The 19,696-nt window shown below is 37.6% G+C and overlaps 1 protein-coding gene across 1 annotated transcript in view; it reads right to left on the bottom strand.

Annotated features, from left to right (window-relative positions):
- Window positions 1–6,969: 6,969 nt before the first annotated feature.
- LOC137471478 (uncharacterized) overlaps window positions 6,970–19,696 on the bottom strand; it is a 158,771-nt gene continuing 146,044 nt past the window's right edge. Inside the window, exons 20-22 of the mRNA XM_068185896.1 lie at window positions 18,274–18,483; window positions 8,586–8,727; window positions 6,970–7,629 (exon numbers count right to left, since the gene is read on the bottom strand). Coding sequence (XP_068041997.1) covers window positions 7,601–7,629; window positions 8,586–8,727; window positions 18,274–18,483 — 381 coding nt within the window. The 3' untranslated portion in view covers window positions 6,970–7,600. The remainder of the gene's footprint in view (window positions 7,630–8,585; window positions 8,728–18,273; window positions 18,484–19,696) is intronic.

Here is a 19,696-nt window from a genome sequence, read left to right on the forward strand (position 1 = left end):
GAGAAAGATCATAATTAGCCATAGCCCTAAATGTAACAAGAAGAATTTTTCAATCAATATGGTAAGCTGCTTGTAGCCAATTAAAAGACTATAAAGTAGGGACAATGCCATATGTAGATTAGTCTAGCCTCATAAAAAGAGCCTTGAAGCAGTGTTGCATAGTTCATGAATTGATTTTGCTCGAAGGCCGAAGAAAAGGAGCTGCAATATCCCAGTCCTATAGTAACAAAAGTGATACCTCACAAAAGTCCATTCAGTGCCAAATGAGTCAGAGGAATTTTACACATCCCTTTTTACACATCCCAAGGTTTTGCCTCTACCTAACCATCTTTCCTAGGATCATGCTGGTGCAAAACTATAATGATGAGTATTTGGGGTTTGGGGATTTTTTATGATTACATTATTTCTAAATAAACTAGAGTAATGCAGGCCTGAGAAAACCTGTACCTCTGCCTTCAGCTTTAATCCACCCCTGCCTTTGCCAGCTCTACAAGATACAGCAGCATATGGAGGAGTGAGGAAACTACTCTTGAAGCTAAAGTGTTAAAAACAGTCTCCTGAAGCCTGCAGAGGAAGCATGGAGTCAAGGAAAACACCCAGACATATAGCTGCTGAGACAGGAGCAACATTACAGCCATTAAAATCAAATGTCAAAGAAGGAACAATGCCTATTATCTTTTAGAAGCCAAAAATGAACAGTTCAGTTTTATCAAACAAATGGGTTGCACTCTCCAATTACTAACTTCTGATAAGCACCATGTCAATTTTGAAATTGTACTGCTGAGTCCATGGAGGAGAAAAAGTAAATCTGAGTTATCCACATAACAAGGATAAAAGGAGGCCAAACTACTACAATCGTGACCTAATTACCCGGGCAAATCACTCTCCTTTCTGGAGAGCTAGTAGAAATACTGTAGCATTCGCTGACAAAGCTCTGACCTTGTAGGAAGCCCCTTTTTTCTCCTATTCATGTCCCATCTGATCAGAAGCCTTGAGAAGTTCTCTCACTCAAAGCAGTATCTATCTCAGCATCTTTTTATTTTGTCCTACCCAGGAGTATAAAATCCGGGACTGTGTATGGCCTGGTCGAGTGGGCTTGGAAATGCAGCCTGCAGAGTGAAAGCGACTCCTTTTCCAGCACACAGAACTTTGCACAGCTTCGCAGAGCTGCTGGCACTCTTAATAGGAAACCATTATCCTATTTGCTTAAGGCTGATGTCCACTGTGTTCAGGGAACATACAGAGGCTTCCGTTCCTTCTTCAGTGTTGTTAAGGCTGAAGCTGGTTGGCAACTCCCATTTTAGCGCTACTCTTACCCCAAGCTATGTGAGTGGTAAATTAGGCACAGGTTGAGTTTCTCAGCAGCAGAGTATATAATTGAAAGGATAATGACAATAATAATAAAAAACCTCATAAATTACATTTTATGTCATGTAATCTGCACACACTTGCAGCTTTCTTTTTCATCTCTGTCTAAAATGTGTGCTAAAGTCCATGTTTTTTCCCCAGCCAGTAGGCTGTCTGCAAGGACTCCTACCTCAAGGTCTGTCTTATCACTCACAACATTCATAATCAAATAAGAAACACAGGACTTCCAAATAAACCTTTAAACCTGACATACACACATACAGGTCAGAAATCCACTTCAGTCTCAGTTGTGTTGGATGGCAGCATCACTCCACCTGTCCTCACCACCTTTCTCCCAGAGATGACAGCATTCAGAACAGCTAGCAGAGTTGCTCATGTGAACATTTTCTCGCCTCTTTCAGCTAAATGTGGTCCTGTGAGGCTTGAGCAGCTGAAGCAGAAGGTATTTGCTGCTCAATCTCAAATGGGTGAGGGAAAGCTCCCATGGGAACTTCTCCTGCATGAAAAAGCAACTGTAGATGATCTCTTCAGGTGGCACAGCTGTGCTTAAAGGAGATTGTGTCCACAACAATAGCAAGGGTAGAAAAGGAAAGCTAGAAATTAACAACCTGAATGCAGCATCTTAGTCTGTGCTCATAGACATTTTCATTTTGGACAAATCCATGCCTGTATTGGCTCTTTTGACATGCCTTCTAAAATCCCTCAGGCTGTCAGAGGGGCAGAGACAAGCCCTTAGCTGACACACTCAGCCCCAGAATCAGGTAAAATGTTGTGTACCTGATAAGGTAGATACATATGCATGAGGTCACTGGTTCATAATGAAAATCAGCATCTAAGAGCTGTTGGTGGGTCAATGTAACGTGGTAAGTTTCTCAGTGCTTAAAAAAGAGCGGGAGGAGGAGGGGGAGCTGAGGGGAATCAGGGGCCACAACCCGTTCCTGTCCACCACTTGTTAATGAAAAAAATCATTAAAAATTAAAAATTTAGGCTTTTTCATCTCTAATTTGAAAGATATTATAAAAAAAAGTAAAGCGTGTTCTCTGATATTTAGAGCCTCTCTAATATATTCACAGATAATATCTGGAGAAAACACAAAAACCTTCAAACAGTGATTTGTTTTATTCCAAGATAGAAAATAAAGACTGAAACATTATCAACAACAGAAAAAACTTTGGAAACGTTTAAAATACAGAGCCTCGCCACTGAAGTCTGTCCTGCTCTCATTCTGTACACGAGCACAAATATACATGCATATTCTTGCACTGATTTCAGACACAATCATAGCTGTTCCTGCTCCAAATTCACTGTGAATGGTGAAATTCTAAAATTCATCTGAAACATGAAGAGAAAAAAAATCCTTTCATTATTTAATTTTTATTATTTTATTTTGTAAAGGCTCCATGCCTTTGGAGTACGAGGCTATTATAAATATATGTCATAGTTCAGATGAAGAAGTTTTCCAATTTCATTAACAAGTAGCAAGGTCTGTGCATATACCTCCCATACAGAATGTTTTAGAAAAATGCCCTATTATGTCTAGTTAAGTCAACCTTGTGTCATTATTTCATATTAGTGTATATGACAGGATTGGCATACCCCGGGAAGATGCATCAGAACCATTATGTGCCAGCAAGGAAAATGAAGAAAAGCAATTCTATGTTTTCATGGTTTGAAATCTATGTTCAATATCATGGTCTCAAATATTTTGAGAAGGAAATGTTCTACTGGTAAAAAAAAAAAAAAAAAAAAAAAAAGAAAGAAAATTTGCTAAGGCTTGAGGAAGTACTTTGAATAAAGCTCTAGTAAAACAGGGGAGGAAAAAAAGGTCAATTTTGAAGTGTATATTTAAGTAGAAAAAGATAGGGAAATGAGAATAAAAAGTCTACTGCATGAAAGGAAGAAAGCATTGCTTAAATGCCTCATTTTTTAAATTTTTTTTTTTTAAAGGACCCATTTTATTTTTCACAAGGAACTTTTTGAAATAGGTCTAGATTTTGCAAAATATTTCTTTCAGGTCTAATATCATTATGCTACACTATCAATAAAAAGACTTCTGCTGCATAATAATATACTTATTTCACTAAAATATTAAGCACACATTAAGCAACAGTGGAAAGAGTACCTGTTTTGAGAAGATCACATGATTTCCACAGAACCACAGAAATTTAGGGCCACAAGAAAACTCAAAACATCTCCAGTCAACATTTGTACTAAAAATAGAAGAACTACATCACTTCCTACATGTTTCTCTTTATCGGTGTCCTTGATCGGACATCAAAGTCCCACCAAGCTGCTCTATTACTCTTCTTCATAGCAGGGTATGGGGGAGAAGATAAGATGGAAAAAACCCTCATGGGTCAAGATAAAGGCAGCTTCATAAATTGGCAGCAAAGGAAAACACAAGATTTTATTCTCTACTTCCCATCAGCAGGCAACGTCTGGCCACTTCTTGGGAAGCAGCGGGTATTTGCAGCGGTTGCTCCAGAACACAAATGTCATAAATACTGAATGCTGCCCTTTTGTCCTGCTTTCTTTTAGCTGCTGTTGCTGAACAGGTGCCTTATGGTATGGAATATCCTTTTGGTCTCTTGGAGTCAGCTGTCTTGGCTGTGTCCCCACCCAGCTTGCCCATGCCCAGCCTACCGGGGAGGAGGGGAATGTTGGAGAAAGAGTGTGAGCATGCCCCAGCAATGGCCAAACAACAGCATGGCAGCAGCACCTTCCCAGCTGCCAGTGCAAAGAACAGCACTGTAAGGACTGCCATGAGGAAATGGACTACATGTCAGCCAAACAAAATTAAACAGCCCTCAAACCTAGTCATAAGAGAAAACTCAGAACTGGATTATGCAAAGAATGACACTACAGGGGAAATGAAGTACTCAAAATAGCCTCATGCATAGGCTCATTGATCTTGTAATTTTTACATCTGAACTGTAATTTTATGTCCTTTTAACATTTGATCTAGCTGGTGAAGATGAATCTGTGGCTCAGACCTTGGACCACCTCCTGCACATGTCATTCCCAAGAGTTTTTTTGTGTAGCTCCTGACTCCTGTTTAGGAGGTGGCAGTGACTTAGGAATGGTTTGAGACTCCGAAAAGTTTATGACTATTCACATCTTCCATGTGTTCAGACAACAGATTTGAGTGTCTTCCAATGCCCATTGCTGTGGAGGAAATAATGTTGCTACATGATATAAAGGCAGCCAAAAACCATGTCAAATCTCTTGTGCTGTAAATTCTCACACCTCCATTGTCTTTAACTGAGCAGCCAAAAAGTACTTTTGCTGAGAATCAGGCTCCCCATCTTTAGATAACTAGATAATAATATTCTATCAAGGAGATATAAGAGGGAATCAGAGAAGCTCATCAAAATGTTCGGTGACATGGCAGCAGATTTATGAGAAAAAAAGATGTCATTATAAAAAAGGGAGGAAAAAAAAGGAAAGGTCATATTCATTAGGAAGGAAGGAAGAGACCTAAAGAAATTACAGGAAATTATAGATCTACCAGCACTTTGGAGTTTTGTTGTTAAGAGAGAGGGAGGATTTCTTAGCACATTCATTAAAATGAGGTACTGCTTCTCTTTATTTTTACATTTTCAATCTTTTTATTATCATAGCAATACATCTTCTACTGCTTCCTTAAGCATTAACAGTGGATTTATTTAATAAAACTGAGGACTGAGCATCACTGAAAATACTGTTTCCAATGGAATGCTCTCATGCTGTGATTGGTGAAGTGCTAAGTAATTTGCTTTTAATGCTAGCACATACCACTTAGCACTATATTTAACTGAATGATGAAAATCACTCATTTTTCATCCCCTTGCTTAACTGGTGCTCAGTGTAATCTATCTACTGTACTGGAAGCCTAGCACCAGATATATTCTAATAGTTCCTGCTCTCCAATCTACAACAAGCATTTTAATTTTTAATTCATAGTTATGTCTTCATCCTTTAATAGAACAGAACTACAGATGGGGAGTATGTTTTAGATAATAAGAGCACAGTAGGTACCCAGGGAAACTACACCACTAAAAGGATTCTTTATTTACACTTTTAAGTAATGACTACATATATATAGCTACACAGGAGAAAATTGTTGCAAAGGAACACTGCATAGACAGGAAATTACTATCTAACTGTAACTGAGCATTATGGATAATGCTGCTGATAGGAGCACTTCAGAAAACAATTTCAAAGCCAATGCCACCCACTGCACATTAACCAACAAACATGGGAACTCATAAGATGCAAGCAATCAAAATTAGTAGGTAGGATGCTACATTAAAAAATAAGATAAATATACCTAATATTTAAACATACTTTAAATTCAGCTTTCACAAATATGTAATGTACAGAATTGTACATCCTAGATCAAATGAAATTCAGTGGAGACATTTCAACATAACTGCAGGAATAAAAGTTGTCAGTCAAGTCCTTTATGATAAACAAAGTTTCAGTACAGCTCCACATTTGTCGGAAAAATCAACACAGTCCTGTCAGAACTGTGTGGTTCCACACATAAAGTCAGTCCCAATACTGTATTAACAACACCAAAGTTAAAATCTCACAGAACTAGACTAGGATATCTCAACTCAGTGGTGAGAAACTCAGGGTATGGTATTGGCCAGAGCGATTTTTACCATTATAGTCAGTCATGCTGGCCTCATGCTAAAGCTGAGGCCAGGAAGATGGACATAGTAAGATACTGCCCAAAGCATCTTGATACTGTCACCCTGAAACTGCAATAGGTTACTGGGTGGTTTCTCTTCAGTTAGTTTCTTTTCCAAACTTATGTAAAAAAGTTTCAAGTGTCAACAAGCAAAGCAAACATTAAAAGGCAATTTTATTCCAGTTATGACAGAGAGAAGTAATCCAAGTAATATCTTATGAATTAAAAGCCACAAAAATCACATCAATTCTTGTAGATATTCAGAAGTTTTTAAACACCATTTCTGCCTGAGCATAAGTCATAAAATAACCACAGAAGTATGCACATGCACACAAATAAACTGGAAAAAAAGAAAAAAACAATTGAAGAAGTGGAAACCAAACTGCTATCTTGCATTCCCAAACTAAAACTGTGCTCAGGAGTGACATTTAAACCTTTAGGTTACTACCTAATGCAATTTAATGTTTATGCAGGTGGATGAGAATTATAGATTTAAGTAATGCTATTAATCAACAATGCTTAAGATATTGAGTAAGATCTTAAAAAGATAAATGCATCTGACAAACTTTTACCGTAACAGTGTGAACAAAGGGACACCAGAAAATCATAGCATGCTAGAAAAATGTCACTGATTACTACCTTGACTACAGAATTTTACATAAACGATTCAAAATAGCAGTAAGGTAAGTTTCTTCCAGTTTCTAGCTTCATTTTAAGGACAAAAAGGGAAGACAGACTCACGATGCTGGTAGTCTGCCCTGTATTTCTCCATTCACCTCTGACTTAGATGGCCTTGCACAAATGATTTCACCTTTCTTGCCTGTGTTCCCCTTCCCACCTTCTTCGGTTTTCTCTCATAGTTCTTGCCTTTGGGGCATGGACAATTTCTGTACATTTGTATGGATCCAAATAGAATAGGCACTGACTGGTTCTAACTTTAATACTTCTAAGAAAGCATGAACATAACCTTCAGGTTGCTTTAAGGTGCTGTAGCTCACAGGGAAGCAGGTATGGCCACCTCAAAAACCTCAGAAAAAATGGTCTCTTGGATCTTGTAAATTTTGCAGCATGTTGGGACTTGGCTACAGAACTGGTGGATGAAGTCATCATTGCTCCTTTTCTGGGCATTCTTATAGTCTTGCAATTACAATAGTGTTGTGCTTTGAACAATTACTGAAAACTGTCAATGTTTTAGTCACGAAACCTGAAAGACAAATCAGCAATATTTTCTGCACAACAGCTAACAGGTACAAGCAAAGCTGAAAAAGCAGAAACAAGCAAACCTACGAAATCTAGCAATGTCCCACAGCTGGGAAGGGAAAGAAAGTCACATTAAATAATTATGTTTTCATGATCCAATCTGTGATCTGATCCCGTGAGTTCACCACACTGCACAGCTTGTTGAAGCCACAGAAGAGCTACGAAAAAGGCATTCGCAGGACAACAGTGCATGGGCAGAGATGTGGCCATCAGAAACGTAAATCCTATCAGACAGTAGCCATTCCATGGATGTGGATCACAATGTAAACAACTCCACAGGCCGTGTTACTGCAGGAACTAGCTCTTGTCAGACACAATGTGATTTCCTGGATTAGAAAAAAGGATGTAGAGAAAGACATGACACAAATACACCAATGACAGTGTATGACCTCCCTCCCCCAACGAAAGGGGTATAGGAGCAAGAGCCCATGCACTAAATTTACCAGATTTACTTAAAAAAGGTGTCTTTTGTGCTCGTGTGAACTTTTCAAGGTTTCTCTGTTAGCAAACAAGATTACTGTAAATTTTAAAGTAACATAAGGTGCTTTAAATGAATTTTACTCCTTAGAGGGCATTGGAAAACTGACAGTGATAGGACTCAGCTGAGTGCAGAGATCTTATAGAGCCAGCTACAATGAGCTTTGATAAGCAACAAGAGGAAATTGATATCTCATAATAACAGTGATGCCTAAGGACACTCAGCGTGTTCCATAGCGCTCTGTCATCAAATGCCCTGATACTACCTTTGGTCAGGAGCAACTTCGCTGAAAACCTGGCAGAGATGTTCCATTCTGCATGTACTTCCCTAGGCACAGTGAGGGGGCCAGTGGCTCTCAATACACAGTGGAAAACACAATACAAGTCTGAGAGATTTGGACTTTTGCACTTAGACTAATATGTCTGGACACATACCTAAATATATATATATATATATACAATAACTGATTTAAGCCTGCCCCTAACATAATTTAAATGCTTGCCTAAGTTAGATCACTCTGGATTGCATTACTATATTAGGATTCTGAGTGGAAAGTGTGACAGTGTTTGGGTAAAGGACAGAACTTCAATCTTCAGGATCCTTGCAACAGCTGATGAAACTACCCAGGGATGAAGACACATTGGAAAACACAACTATGAATTCAGCTGTCACTGATCACACCCTAGCCTTTCCAAAAGAAATTGTTCTAAAATTATTTGCTTTTTTCCATCCCTCCTATCGTTTTATGCTTAGGTATCGGGATTGTTAGGTTTTTCATCTATCTATAGAAACTGAAAAGAATACCTTTCCACCTTGCTGTACTCTTTTTCCTCTCCCTCAGCTTGATAAGTGCAGATGTACACAGCACACTGTCCTTTTCTCTTTTATGCTCCTGATCTGTGCTCACTTTACACAAAAGACTTGCTTCACCAACATCACCAAATGCCTGAAAAACAGAACAGACAAAACCAACATATTATTATGGCAGCATTCAGTGAAATATCAGAGGGAACATAGATGACTTAGATTACCCTTCCCCACTGCTCTCTTCTTGCTTTCAAAATATCACAGCTTAGAAGCTTTTGTGTGTGTGAAATTTTATTCTGTCATACTAATAACCCAGCTTTGCAGCAGCTTACAGTTTAGCTTTCATGGTTCAGTTCCACTCCTGGGCTTATAACAATTTTTCTAACAGTTCTGCCAAAATATTATAAAGTACAACTTACTGTAAATGTATTCACTAATACAGATAGAGCAGTGAGATTAAGAATTTAAACACATGTGAAATGTGAATTCACCTAATTTTTCTCACTCTAAATGCTTTAGTAAAACAGTGGAATGGGGATTTTTACACTCAATGATTTTCATAATTTCTTCTTATGATGTTCTTGACACATGGAGAAGATTTGAATGAAAAAGAATATACACTCAAAGAAGGAAATCATGGCCATGAGGAGGAGATGTTATAGGACTGGAAATTGGTTATAAAGCCAAGGCACTTCATCAGACTCAGTTCAGTTCATTAGTAGTTACCACATCACATGTCAGATCCTCAGTTTGTGTCATGTGGGTGGCATTTTGCACAAGAATGCCCTGACTCCAATTGTTTTCATGTTTTGGAGGGCCCATATAAGAGAAATTTTGCTCTGATGAATTTGAGCAGAAATCAAATTTCAGATACTGAGAAGTAACTGAGCTCACCTCTGTCTAGCTGCCATTACCCAAATGTTAGCATGAAAAAGCAGGTTGATCCATAGTAGAATATAGTATAGTTATATAGTAATATTTTAAAGAATTTTGCTGTTCTCAATCTAGTTTAGCACAGTTATAATACATTTTCCAAACACAGGTACATGTAAGGGAATAATCTCTAATTTCTATTGTATTTTTTTTGCATTTTCTTGTTTTCTGTCTGTTGAATCATTTTACAGTCTTTGTTTTACTTCTGGTTTTGATACACAGTGAAAGTAGGAAGTGCTGCTACCTCAGGAACAGAGGCAAACAGGCATCCTAGTAAATATTCCCCATCTCACATAAAAAGTTGAGACTAAATATTGGAGTGGTCTTGTGCATCCTACATCCTAGGCAAGTTTCTCTGTACCAGGCTATTCTTTCTTCTCACCTAGATACCACTTACACAGAAAGCTGCTACTTTATTTTTAGTTTTATTCTTTCAAACTGAGAGATAGTCCAGTTTTAGGTTGTCCAAAACTGTTTCTCTCATAGCATAAACAATCATCAGGGCAGGTCAAAAAGAGACACAACATCATGGTATGACTTCATAGCAACACTTTTGCATTATACAAAGTCAGTAAAACAGGAGACATAAAGGGGGCCTAGAGTGTCAGTGAGCTAACAGAAACAGAAATATTTTTCCAGTTGCAATAATCTGAGAAAAATATGTGGGAATATCATCAGTGTACACCTGGTGTTGCAACCCTAATTCCATGGAAGTTGGAACTTCATTTTATAGTATCATTTAGGTAGTTTTGGAAAATACCTTTAAGATCATTGGGTACAGCCATAAACCTAATACTGCCAAGTCCACCACTAAACCATGCTCTCGAGTGCCACATCTACATGCCTTTTGAATGCCTCCAGGGACTTTACCATTTTCCTGGACAGCCTTTTCCAATGCTTGAAAATCCTTCCAGAATTTTTTCCAAATATCCAATTCATTTCCTCTTGTCTTGTTGCTTGTTATCTGGCAGAAGAAACCAACCCCCACCTGGCCACAACCTCCTTTCAAGCAGTTGTAGTGTGATAAGATCACCCCTTTTCTCTTTTTCTCCAGGCTACACAACCCCAGCTCCCTCCTCTGCTCTTCATAGGATTGTTTCTATGCAAGAAAAATGAAGATACAGGGGATATTTAGAGTTCACTGGAAAAGCCTTTCCTTTGGTGCTGGTTAACACATACCAAGCGCTCTTCCAAACCTGATTGTTCACATACCCAGCGTGTCTGACTGAAGCAATAGGAACCCTTTGCTACAATTAAGGTGCTATCATTTACTTGTGAACTTTAAATTGAAGCTTGTATAGATATGTCAGATTTTTAAACTTGATCAGATGTTGTGCAGAGTTATATTCTTAAATTAAAGTCCAGGTTGTTGTTTCTGAGAGTGACTTAATAGCAGTAACCTTATGGTTAATCAACCATGTAGTAAAGTTCACTGTGCACTTACTGCAGTGTAATTATAAAGTGAGCAAAAATATAATTGATGCATTTTGTCAATCTGTCTAGCTGCAAGGTACTTTTTCAAAGGTTATTTTTTTATTCAGATAAAGTAAGTTAATGCTGTTTTGGCAATTATCCTTTGACTTCAGAGATTTTACTGCTGATTCAGGTAAAAGCGTGATAGATGAATAAAGATTATAAGTATTTAAAAGTACAAAATACCTTCTGTAACAATCAGTGGCTATGCCCTTTCAGCATAAAATAGTTCTGAAAATCACTGAAAATACATAAAATCTTGGTGTTTAAAGTGGGTTAAAACTGAAAGACGTATTTTTTTAATACAAAACAACACTTTTAAAGTACCCCTTAATTATCATCACTGCTGTTTGTTATACAATACAACTAGAGAGCTATGGCAGCATTTTTCCCTTGAGCACTGGTCAGACTGAATGGGTGTGCTTGAACTTGCTTCCATTCCTTTCTCAGCTGAAGGAAAGAGTTCTAACTCTTCAGGACCCCAAGAAAAAAGAAATTAAAATTTCCATGAACACAATATATTTCCGTATGTGTTGATTTAGTAGGTAACCCTTCCTCCTCACCCCACATTCTCTGCAAGCAGAAAAGAAGCCAGTATGTTTTAGAAGTGAATATTCATATACAGAAAAAGTCTATAATGCTGTAATTCTGGTATTTCAGTAATTTTTTGGTTCTCTGAAAGCCAGTGAGTCCTGCTGAAAAGATCCAACAGTGGACCTGTCTCATTCTTTTCCTGGTCCTCCTATCAGAGCACAGACAGCAGCATAGATAAGCAGGACATGGCCACTTGGAGGAAAGAAATCTTTTTCCACATGACTTTGTGACTTTCTGGGGTACAGAATTATAAAATCTGAGATTTGTAGTACTCTAGGGAGAGTGGAAATGGCCACATGCTGCAAGGCTGTCTCCTGCATTTCCATCCTGTTGCAACATAGTCTTGCCTGCAGCTGATAATACATTCACAATTAATAGACACAGCTTCCATTTAAAACGCTACCACAATTTACTGAAAAATAAGAAGGACCTAATATTTTACTTGACAGGGAAAACAACCTGAGACAGAAGATACGGAGAAATAACTACTGCTCAGCTGAGTCACGTGCTCATCCACTTCATCTGCAGCAGAAGGATTGGCTTACCTGCCACAAGGGCAAGGAGTAACAGACTGGGTCCATTTCAGGACAGGGTTTACATGTCACATGTGAGATGAGCTGGATCAATTTAAGAACAAAGCATACAAGCACAAGATTTCTCCAGGAAATCTCTTTTCCTTGTTCTCATCTTTTCAGTGGGATGAAAAGAGCTGCCTGGATAACTAAATTCTTTCTTAAACTGATTACCTTTAATTGAATTATAACATTAAAGGAGTAATATACTGGTAACAATAACTTAAAACGGTGTGGTTTACTTCTTTGAAGTGAAACTTGCTATACTGCCACAACCCTCAACAAGAGGGCTGTAAGTTTGCAGGGTGTACTGATCCAATTGCCTGCGTCCATGGGAGTATCCCTTAGATGAGTTGGTAAAATGCATGATTCTCAACTGAACCTAAATGCATGTTGAGAGAGATCATGCTCCCACTGAATGCAGTTGCAAAATATATTATGTTTTTAATGGGACAAGATTAAATCTCAGAATTAGGCAGGCAGCTTATGGTAAATCCTATTCACCTCACAAGCATGTACATATCTACATGCATTAATCACTCTTCTGTGGGATAAACCTTTCCTGTTAATCCCAGCTTTTATAGGAATTTCCAGGAAATCAACTCATGGATGGCTATGTTTGTGGATGACCGGACATGATGCTGCTGAAGCCAGCCAAAGTGGGTCAGTTTACATCAAGTAATTACCTTTGCCCAGCCTCTCTGCCAGCCAAAACCTACTCACCCACTCCCCACAGCCAACCCAGATTACAGAAAAGCCAGAGCTGTGCTGTTCCCTCCCAGTGTTGGGTGAGATGAGGATGAAGTCATGAGGAAGGCCACCAACCTCAGGTACTGATCTGGAGCAATCCTTCCTCTTTCTCTCCTCCATAAACCTTTAGTGACCACTGAAGTGAGACTCTTCAAGAAAACAGCACATGGGGCTTTTGCAGTAAACTTGGAGAATTTGTTCCTTTAATAAATTAGGGTCATGAAAAGCTGCACTCGCATCCATGTATAAACTGTGCTGGAGTCAACTGCATGGCTTATGCACACACATGGAAAAAAATAGGGCTCAATATTCATAGCAATACTGCGACTAAAAAAAAAGAATTTGTGGAATTAAGAATAAAACATGAGGCAATTTGTTGATTTGCCCAGGGAATATAAGAGAGCAACAAATGTGTAGATTATTCTAAGGTTGTTTTTTAGTGTCATTATCAGATCCAAGAACTGTATATAAAAGCATGCAGTCCTTCACATGCTAAAAGTATAGTTTGTTCAAACAATTGTAAAATATTCAGTATTCTTAAGATTAAATATCTGAATATTGCTTCTGAAGGAACAGCTGTCAGCTTAAATCTAAAGTCTAGTTTGTTTACTGGCTGTATTTTATATCTGTTAGAAAATGACACCAAATGGCAATAAAATTGTTGTAAGTATTCTACTGGGGACTATAAATGCCCTTTGGTTACAGTGTACATATCTTTATACATAATTCCAGTATATTTTCCCTAGAATTATGTTAAATATGTAAAAAGCCTTTTCTCATAAAGGTAAAAATGCTAGATGTTTCCAAGCTGTAATTTAGCATTAGTGTCAAGATTGCTTCAGAAAATAAGCTATGGTTACAGTTTCATTCTTTTTAAGTGTCACTCAGCATACCATATCTGATCTTGTATTCAAAATAAACTTATATGATTTTATTCACTTTTACAGAAGTGCAGGAGGGTTTAGACATAATTTATAGCATATGGATTGATGTAAATAGCTTAAACTAAGTAATTGGCTAGTCACCTATGCTGTCTTATCTTATTACTGCTAGGTACTTTTCAAGTAATTAGGGAAAACAGATCTCTTTTATCCAGTAAGTTTAAATTGGATGAATCCTTAACATTTGTGAAGGCTTATTTGATAGATAAAATCATACTATAAAAAAAACTTTCTCTACAATGCTGAGGTTTACTAGGCCTATAATAAGAAACTGATTTTTTGTTGAGTGACTTTAACTTTTTGTTAAAGTGACTTATCTTTGCCCTTTTAATAAGAACTGACTCCAGTCAGCAAAAGTCTAGATTAAAAATCACCAAGTTGGTGTTATCACCACGTAGACAGCAAACATGTACCACTATCATTAACTTTTCTGTGCATGGATTTCAAATATGTTTAAAATGTTAAAATTCAATTATTTCCTTTATACTACAATAACCTCAGATTAATGACTACGGAAAACCATGAAAAGTGATTTATTTTGGGAAGGTCATTCCTTGGTTAGCCAACAGTTAAATTTAATTACTATAAAGGGGAAATATAGGTAAAAAGGAAAATGGTTTTTACTGCATGTGAATTCTATGAGTTTTACAATGCTTATGATAAAAAGACTGCACCTACAAGTTTAACTGCTATAATTTTTACATTGCACATTTTAAAAAATCTTTTTATTTAATATTTCTAGGGCAATTTATACATGTCACCTTGTATTTAACGTTCCTTTTAAAACAGTTAGTTTTACCTCATCCCTATGAAACCTATAAAACTACTTTTGATAGCAGACATGAAATTTCTAGTGATACCAGGACATCTGGACCTTTAATGGCAATACCACACATAAAGAAATAAGTATTTTAAAGAAGCTATTACTTAGAGGATACTTATTTCTAGCTAGTGTACTTCTACACACAGCACTTACAAACGGGCTTTGCTTACTGGGAAAAAAAAAAGAAAAAAAAAAGGTAATTAATATTTTAATATTAAAGTGAGTTTTGGCTCCTTGGATAAAATTAGGTTCACATTGAAGTAATTTGCTGAATTAGGACTACGAGAAAATCTTGCTTTCACTGAAGTATAAAAGAGTAGGATGAAGCTGTAAATATGAAGTGAATTCCTTACCAGCGTCCAAGGACTTTACAGCAAGATTATGCAAAATTCCTCTTATGCCTGTCAAAGAATATTTGCAGATATAGAAACATATCTGAAGTTAAAGTCACCAAGAGTTGAACACATGAATCTGAGGTAGAATTTGGCTTGGTGATTTCAGTGCTGTTCTCATGTTCCTGTGTTTGGCAAGAGAAACGCTGCCCCAGATCTCACCAGCCTGCACACACTCCTCAGTTAGCTGAATGCTAAGAATATACTGCTTATGCTGGTGGTGCCCTCTGAACAATGCCTATATTTGCATATACTTTTTCAATGTCATTATAATTCTTGTGTTGTTTTCTGACAGATTGCTCATTTCCTCCTATTAAACATATTATTTTTGAAGAACACCCACCAAAACCAACACCCATTATGCTGTAAATCGCAAAAAACATTAAATATCTGATGGACAGATCTTAGTCCCCAAATGCCTGAATTCATGTGGTTCAACTGTAGAATTTAGGAAAAAGTGTTATGGCTCTTTCAGGTATGATTCCTGAAACTTACAGAAATTAAAATCAGTCTTTTCATTTTGCTATCTTCAGAGTTGCATGCCTTCAGAGTTTCTTAATAAAAGTGAACAAACAAATAAAAATGTATACTGAAATAATTACATTTTCACCTTTGATACATCACTGTAATAAAAAGGAGGATTGTTTCACAGGAAGAAGATGCACGTAACCCCTAGTTCCTAGATGCTGTTGAATTACTCCTTGCATTCTGCAGTTGCACAAGAATAGTAGCCCATCCAGAAGAACAAAAAAAGTGAAAATTGAAGTGAGGAGAGAAATGAAAAGCTAAACACGAACTCATCTTGTTTCTTTTGGTGAGGTATTGTATCCATTCTAGAATAAAAGAGGTAAGATTATGAAATTATATTATGGAGGTAAATTTCTGGTGAAGAGAAATCTTATTTACATCAACGGGTGATCCAATGGAAGCTGAATTAATTTAGAATAAGAGGAGACTTCTAACCAAACAGACAATAAGGATCCAGAAAAATCTTTCCATTGAGTCACTAGGAGCAAAATACCTAAGGCAGATTAGGGTTAGGTAAACTAAATCGCTTGAGTATTTAGAACTAACTCTAGATAACCAAACTGAAAATACTTATACACAACAAGTTGTCAACAGAGCGAGCAAACTGAAAAGATAATTCCAAGAAGCCCAGGCGCCTCTCATCTCCTACACTCTTAAAAACTATACATAACATTGTAATGCACCCTTCAAATCCCATAAAATTTTGTAGCCCAACTCAAGTACCCCTGCTTGTTTAGCTGCAGCAAAGGGAAAAAAATGTTCCTGAGGGGTGACAACAGCAGCAAGTAGTAAAGCTCAGGTGTATTTTTCCCTGTGGCAGCAGACTTCGCACTTGTCAGTGTAGAGTTTTAAAATTCATTAAATATTTCTAATTTGGAACTGAATTAGAAAGACCTGACCTATAAAACACACAAATGTATAATTACATCTGTTATCAGCTAAATGTAAGATCTGTATATGGGCTTTACTGCAATTATTAGTTAAGCACATTTCTTACATGTAATTGCATTTATATCTACAAGTAAAAATGCTGTAATGCATGCATTGATCTCCTAAATTAGATGTGCGGCTTTCAAAACAATGAGTTAAGACTCAGTCATGGATTTTAGGGATAGGCTATGTTATGATCTGGTGTGGGAAACTATGGAGAAGTGGCTTGAGCCGTCCACATTATACATTGCTTACTTTGGGGATGCTGGTATCTTCTCAAAAGCTCACCTGGAAAGACAAAACTACATTGTCTGAGAACACATTTCTTCTCTCTCAGAAATACAGAACAGATAAATGAACTGAAACAGTGCAGTGGATTAAGATTGCTTTGGGTATTCAAAGACCCTCCTTCCAATGCCTGGTGGAAGCTGAACTAAATCTCACCACTGAAAAGCTGAGAAGAACATAACTGGGGAAAATCATTCTGCAAAAAGGTACATTTTTAACAGGCAGAAAGTAGGAGTTGGGCTGCCTGGTTGACCTCCAATATGGAAAAGGTGTTTTAGCAAAAGTCTAGGCAATTATTCACATGAGGAGTTTCTTCAACAGACTTGGGCATGGACCTGGATTTGCCAGTTTCTTTGTTCCAGTAATTAGGTTCTACTTCATGTAGGCCGCATGCCTTCTCTTGTTTTCTTTGGCCAGCTTGAAGACTCTGGTGTCTTCACTCTGGTGAATCACAAGTTCCCCAGGCAGAAAATTACGTTTGAAATCCTTGAGGACAGTTTCCTTTAAATTAAATTTTCTTTAAAAAGCCAGGTAGGGCAAAGACATTAAGAACAAAAACTTTAATGAAGAAAACAGCCTTGAACCATTAACCAAAGGAGCAGAAGCAATGTTTGCCTCATGCTGGAAAGATGTACTCGAACCTTCACCTTAGAAGTGCGTAGATGAAAACGTTGTGTTTCATCATCACTTGTGCCAGTTTTGGTAAAAAGTTGTGATGATGCTCCCACTTCTTATCTGGGTAGGCAAGGTAATATTCTTTGACTCTACTTTCTCTTAAATGCCAATCTTTTCTTAAGAGTCTCTCAACGCAAGACCAAAGGCAAAAAGGAAATGTTCTTCTTCAAAGCACTTAGAACAAAAATGGCAAAGCAATGAACAAAATGTAGCCCATGAAACAAGTAATGGGTGATACATCTCTTTAATAACATCCTGTATTGTCTTTTAGTGCACAAGCTGCTGAAATGCTGACAACATCCAAGATTCAATTTAAAACATACAAGATGCCAGTAGGTAATCTAACTGTGCCTTAGCTCTGTGTATCTGAGTACAAACTAAGTGAATGGTCATACTTGTAGCAATAGCTGTCCATTAAATGTGCACAGTGCTTACCTTGTATATTTTAATATATATATATACACAATAATTCCTGTACAGAATGACCTTATGTGGTTCTAAGTGATATATATTTATAAATAATCTCTATGTCTGTAGTTTCAATGTATATCTTACATAATTGCCTTTAAATGGCTCTATAAACAATCCGAAATTGCTACTTTGCACTGCAAAAGCATTAACTCATTGATTAGACACTACTGTTTAGGAGTGAGGTCTTCCTACGGCTTTCAGTGTGTATTTCAGGCATGGCCTATTTTCCTCTTTTGACTGTGACCTAGCTCTGAAATGCACCCCTTTGCCTTCAAAATCTGGCAGCAAAGAGCCTGAAATGAGCCTCCGACCTACCTCAATGATAGCCCCATCAGGCAGCCTGAGGAAGTGCCTGTAGAGCTCCTGGAAGCCGCTGAGGTGAACCGTGTAGACACAGACGTGAACAGTGGTGCTACCTTTCCAGCTGGCTGCAGCGTCAGGGATTTCATCTTGCTGCTGGAGGTCACAGCTGGAGACACCAGGCTGGCTGGCATGGTCCTTCCAGATGTAATCAGACACTGCCACCTAGTGAAAGACAGCCCCCCCCGCCCCCCAGACACACACACACACACACACACACACACACACAGAGCCCCCCCACCCCCCACCCAAGGAACATATTTAATTAACTTCTAGCAAGAGCTTAACCGATTTAAAATGATTTTACAATAAATCTGCAAAGCCTGTACCATATGCAGTGCTTGCACACAGTTCTCTACTACATATTTTTTTATGACATAGATCTAAATAGAGGAGATAGACAAATCCCCAGTGTATATTCTATAAAGTTAATTCTGCACAGATGAAGCTGTAATTGACTCCGGTATTAACCAAAAGTAGGGAGATCAAGCAGGGTAGGTTAAACAATAAAATGGCAATGCTGATTAAAAATAAAAGCTTCCCAAGAATTTTGTGAGCAAGTATTTGTATTTCTCTCTCTTTGAGAAGCCTTTGCTCCTGTACCCACAAGCACTTTTTAGTCTCTGATCTCTGTATTATATTAAAATAACCTTGTACTGCTAACTGCATTGTAGATGAGGCAGAGTAAATTAGGTGTATTTTAGGGCATTGTGTAAAGCTAGTTTATTAACAGTTACCTAGCTTCCTAGTTTGCTCTAAACATGTTTGCTTTGGTAGGTTTTTTATCTCCCTACATCAGTCAGAATTTCCATTTACCATTTTTCATGTTAATTCTTTACACAGGCTGAGCAGAATTCAAGACTTCAGATGGATCATGGCACAAGACTTAAGCACCCTTTATCCTTAACTAGAAATGATGATGAGAAGCATTATTTTTATACTTCCCTTGAAGTGCAAACATAAGCTTTTTAACCCTCAGTTTTGCAAGACCTTTTTGTCATTAATTTTCTCCCATGACATGCTACTCCTGTTTGTGGAAGGAAGGGATTGCTGATATCAGTACATCCTTACAATACATCAGCATGCTCTTCCCTAACACTTCTATTTATTGTAGACAAAATACCACTTTTGCTGGCCTAGCACATGCTTTTGCTTTCAAGAATGTGTATTGCACTGGCAGAAATTACTGGAACTTACAAAGCTAGCTAAAGAAAAGCTCTCATTTAAGATAGGTACATCAAAACCTTCTTCTGCACAGTCTTGCTTTTAGTTTTTGCTGAAATTAAGAGGTCAGATTCTTACAAGAGACCGCAAAAACCAGACACAAATTTTTCCCCTCACATGGGAAAAGTTAGATTTAGCTCAGTTTGCTTGTGAT

Source organism: Anomalospiza imberbis, chromosome 1 (genome assembly GCF_031753505.1).
Source record: "Anomalospiza imberbis isolate Cuckoo-Finch-1a 21T00152 chromosome 1, ASM3175350v1, whole genome shotgun sequence".
Classification (NCBI taxonomy): Eukaryota; Metazoa; Chordata; class Aves; order Passeriformes; family Viduidae; genus Anomalospiza; species Anomalospiza imberbis.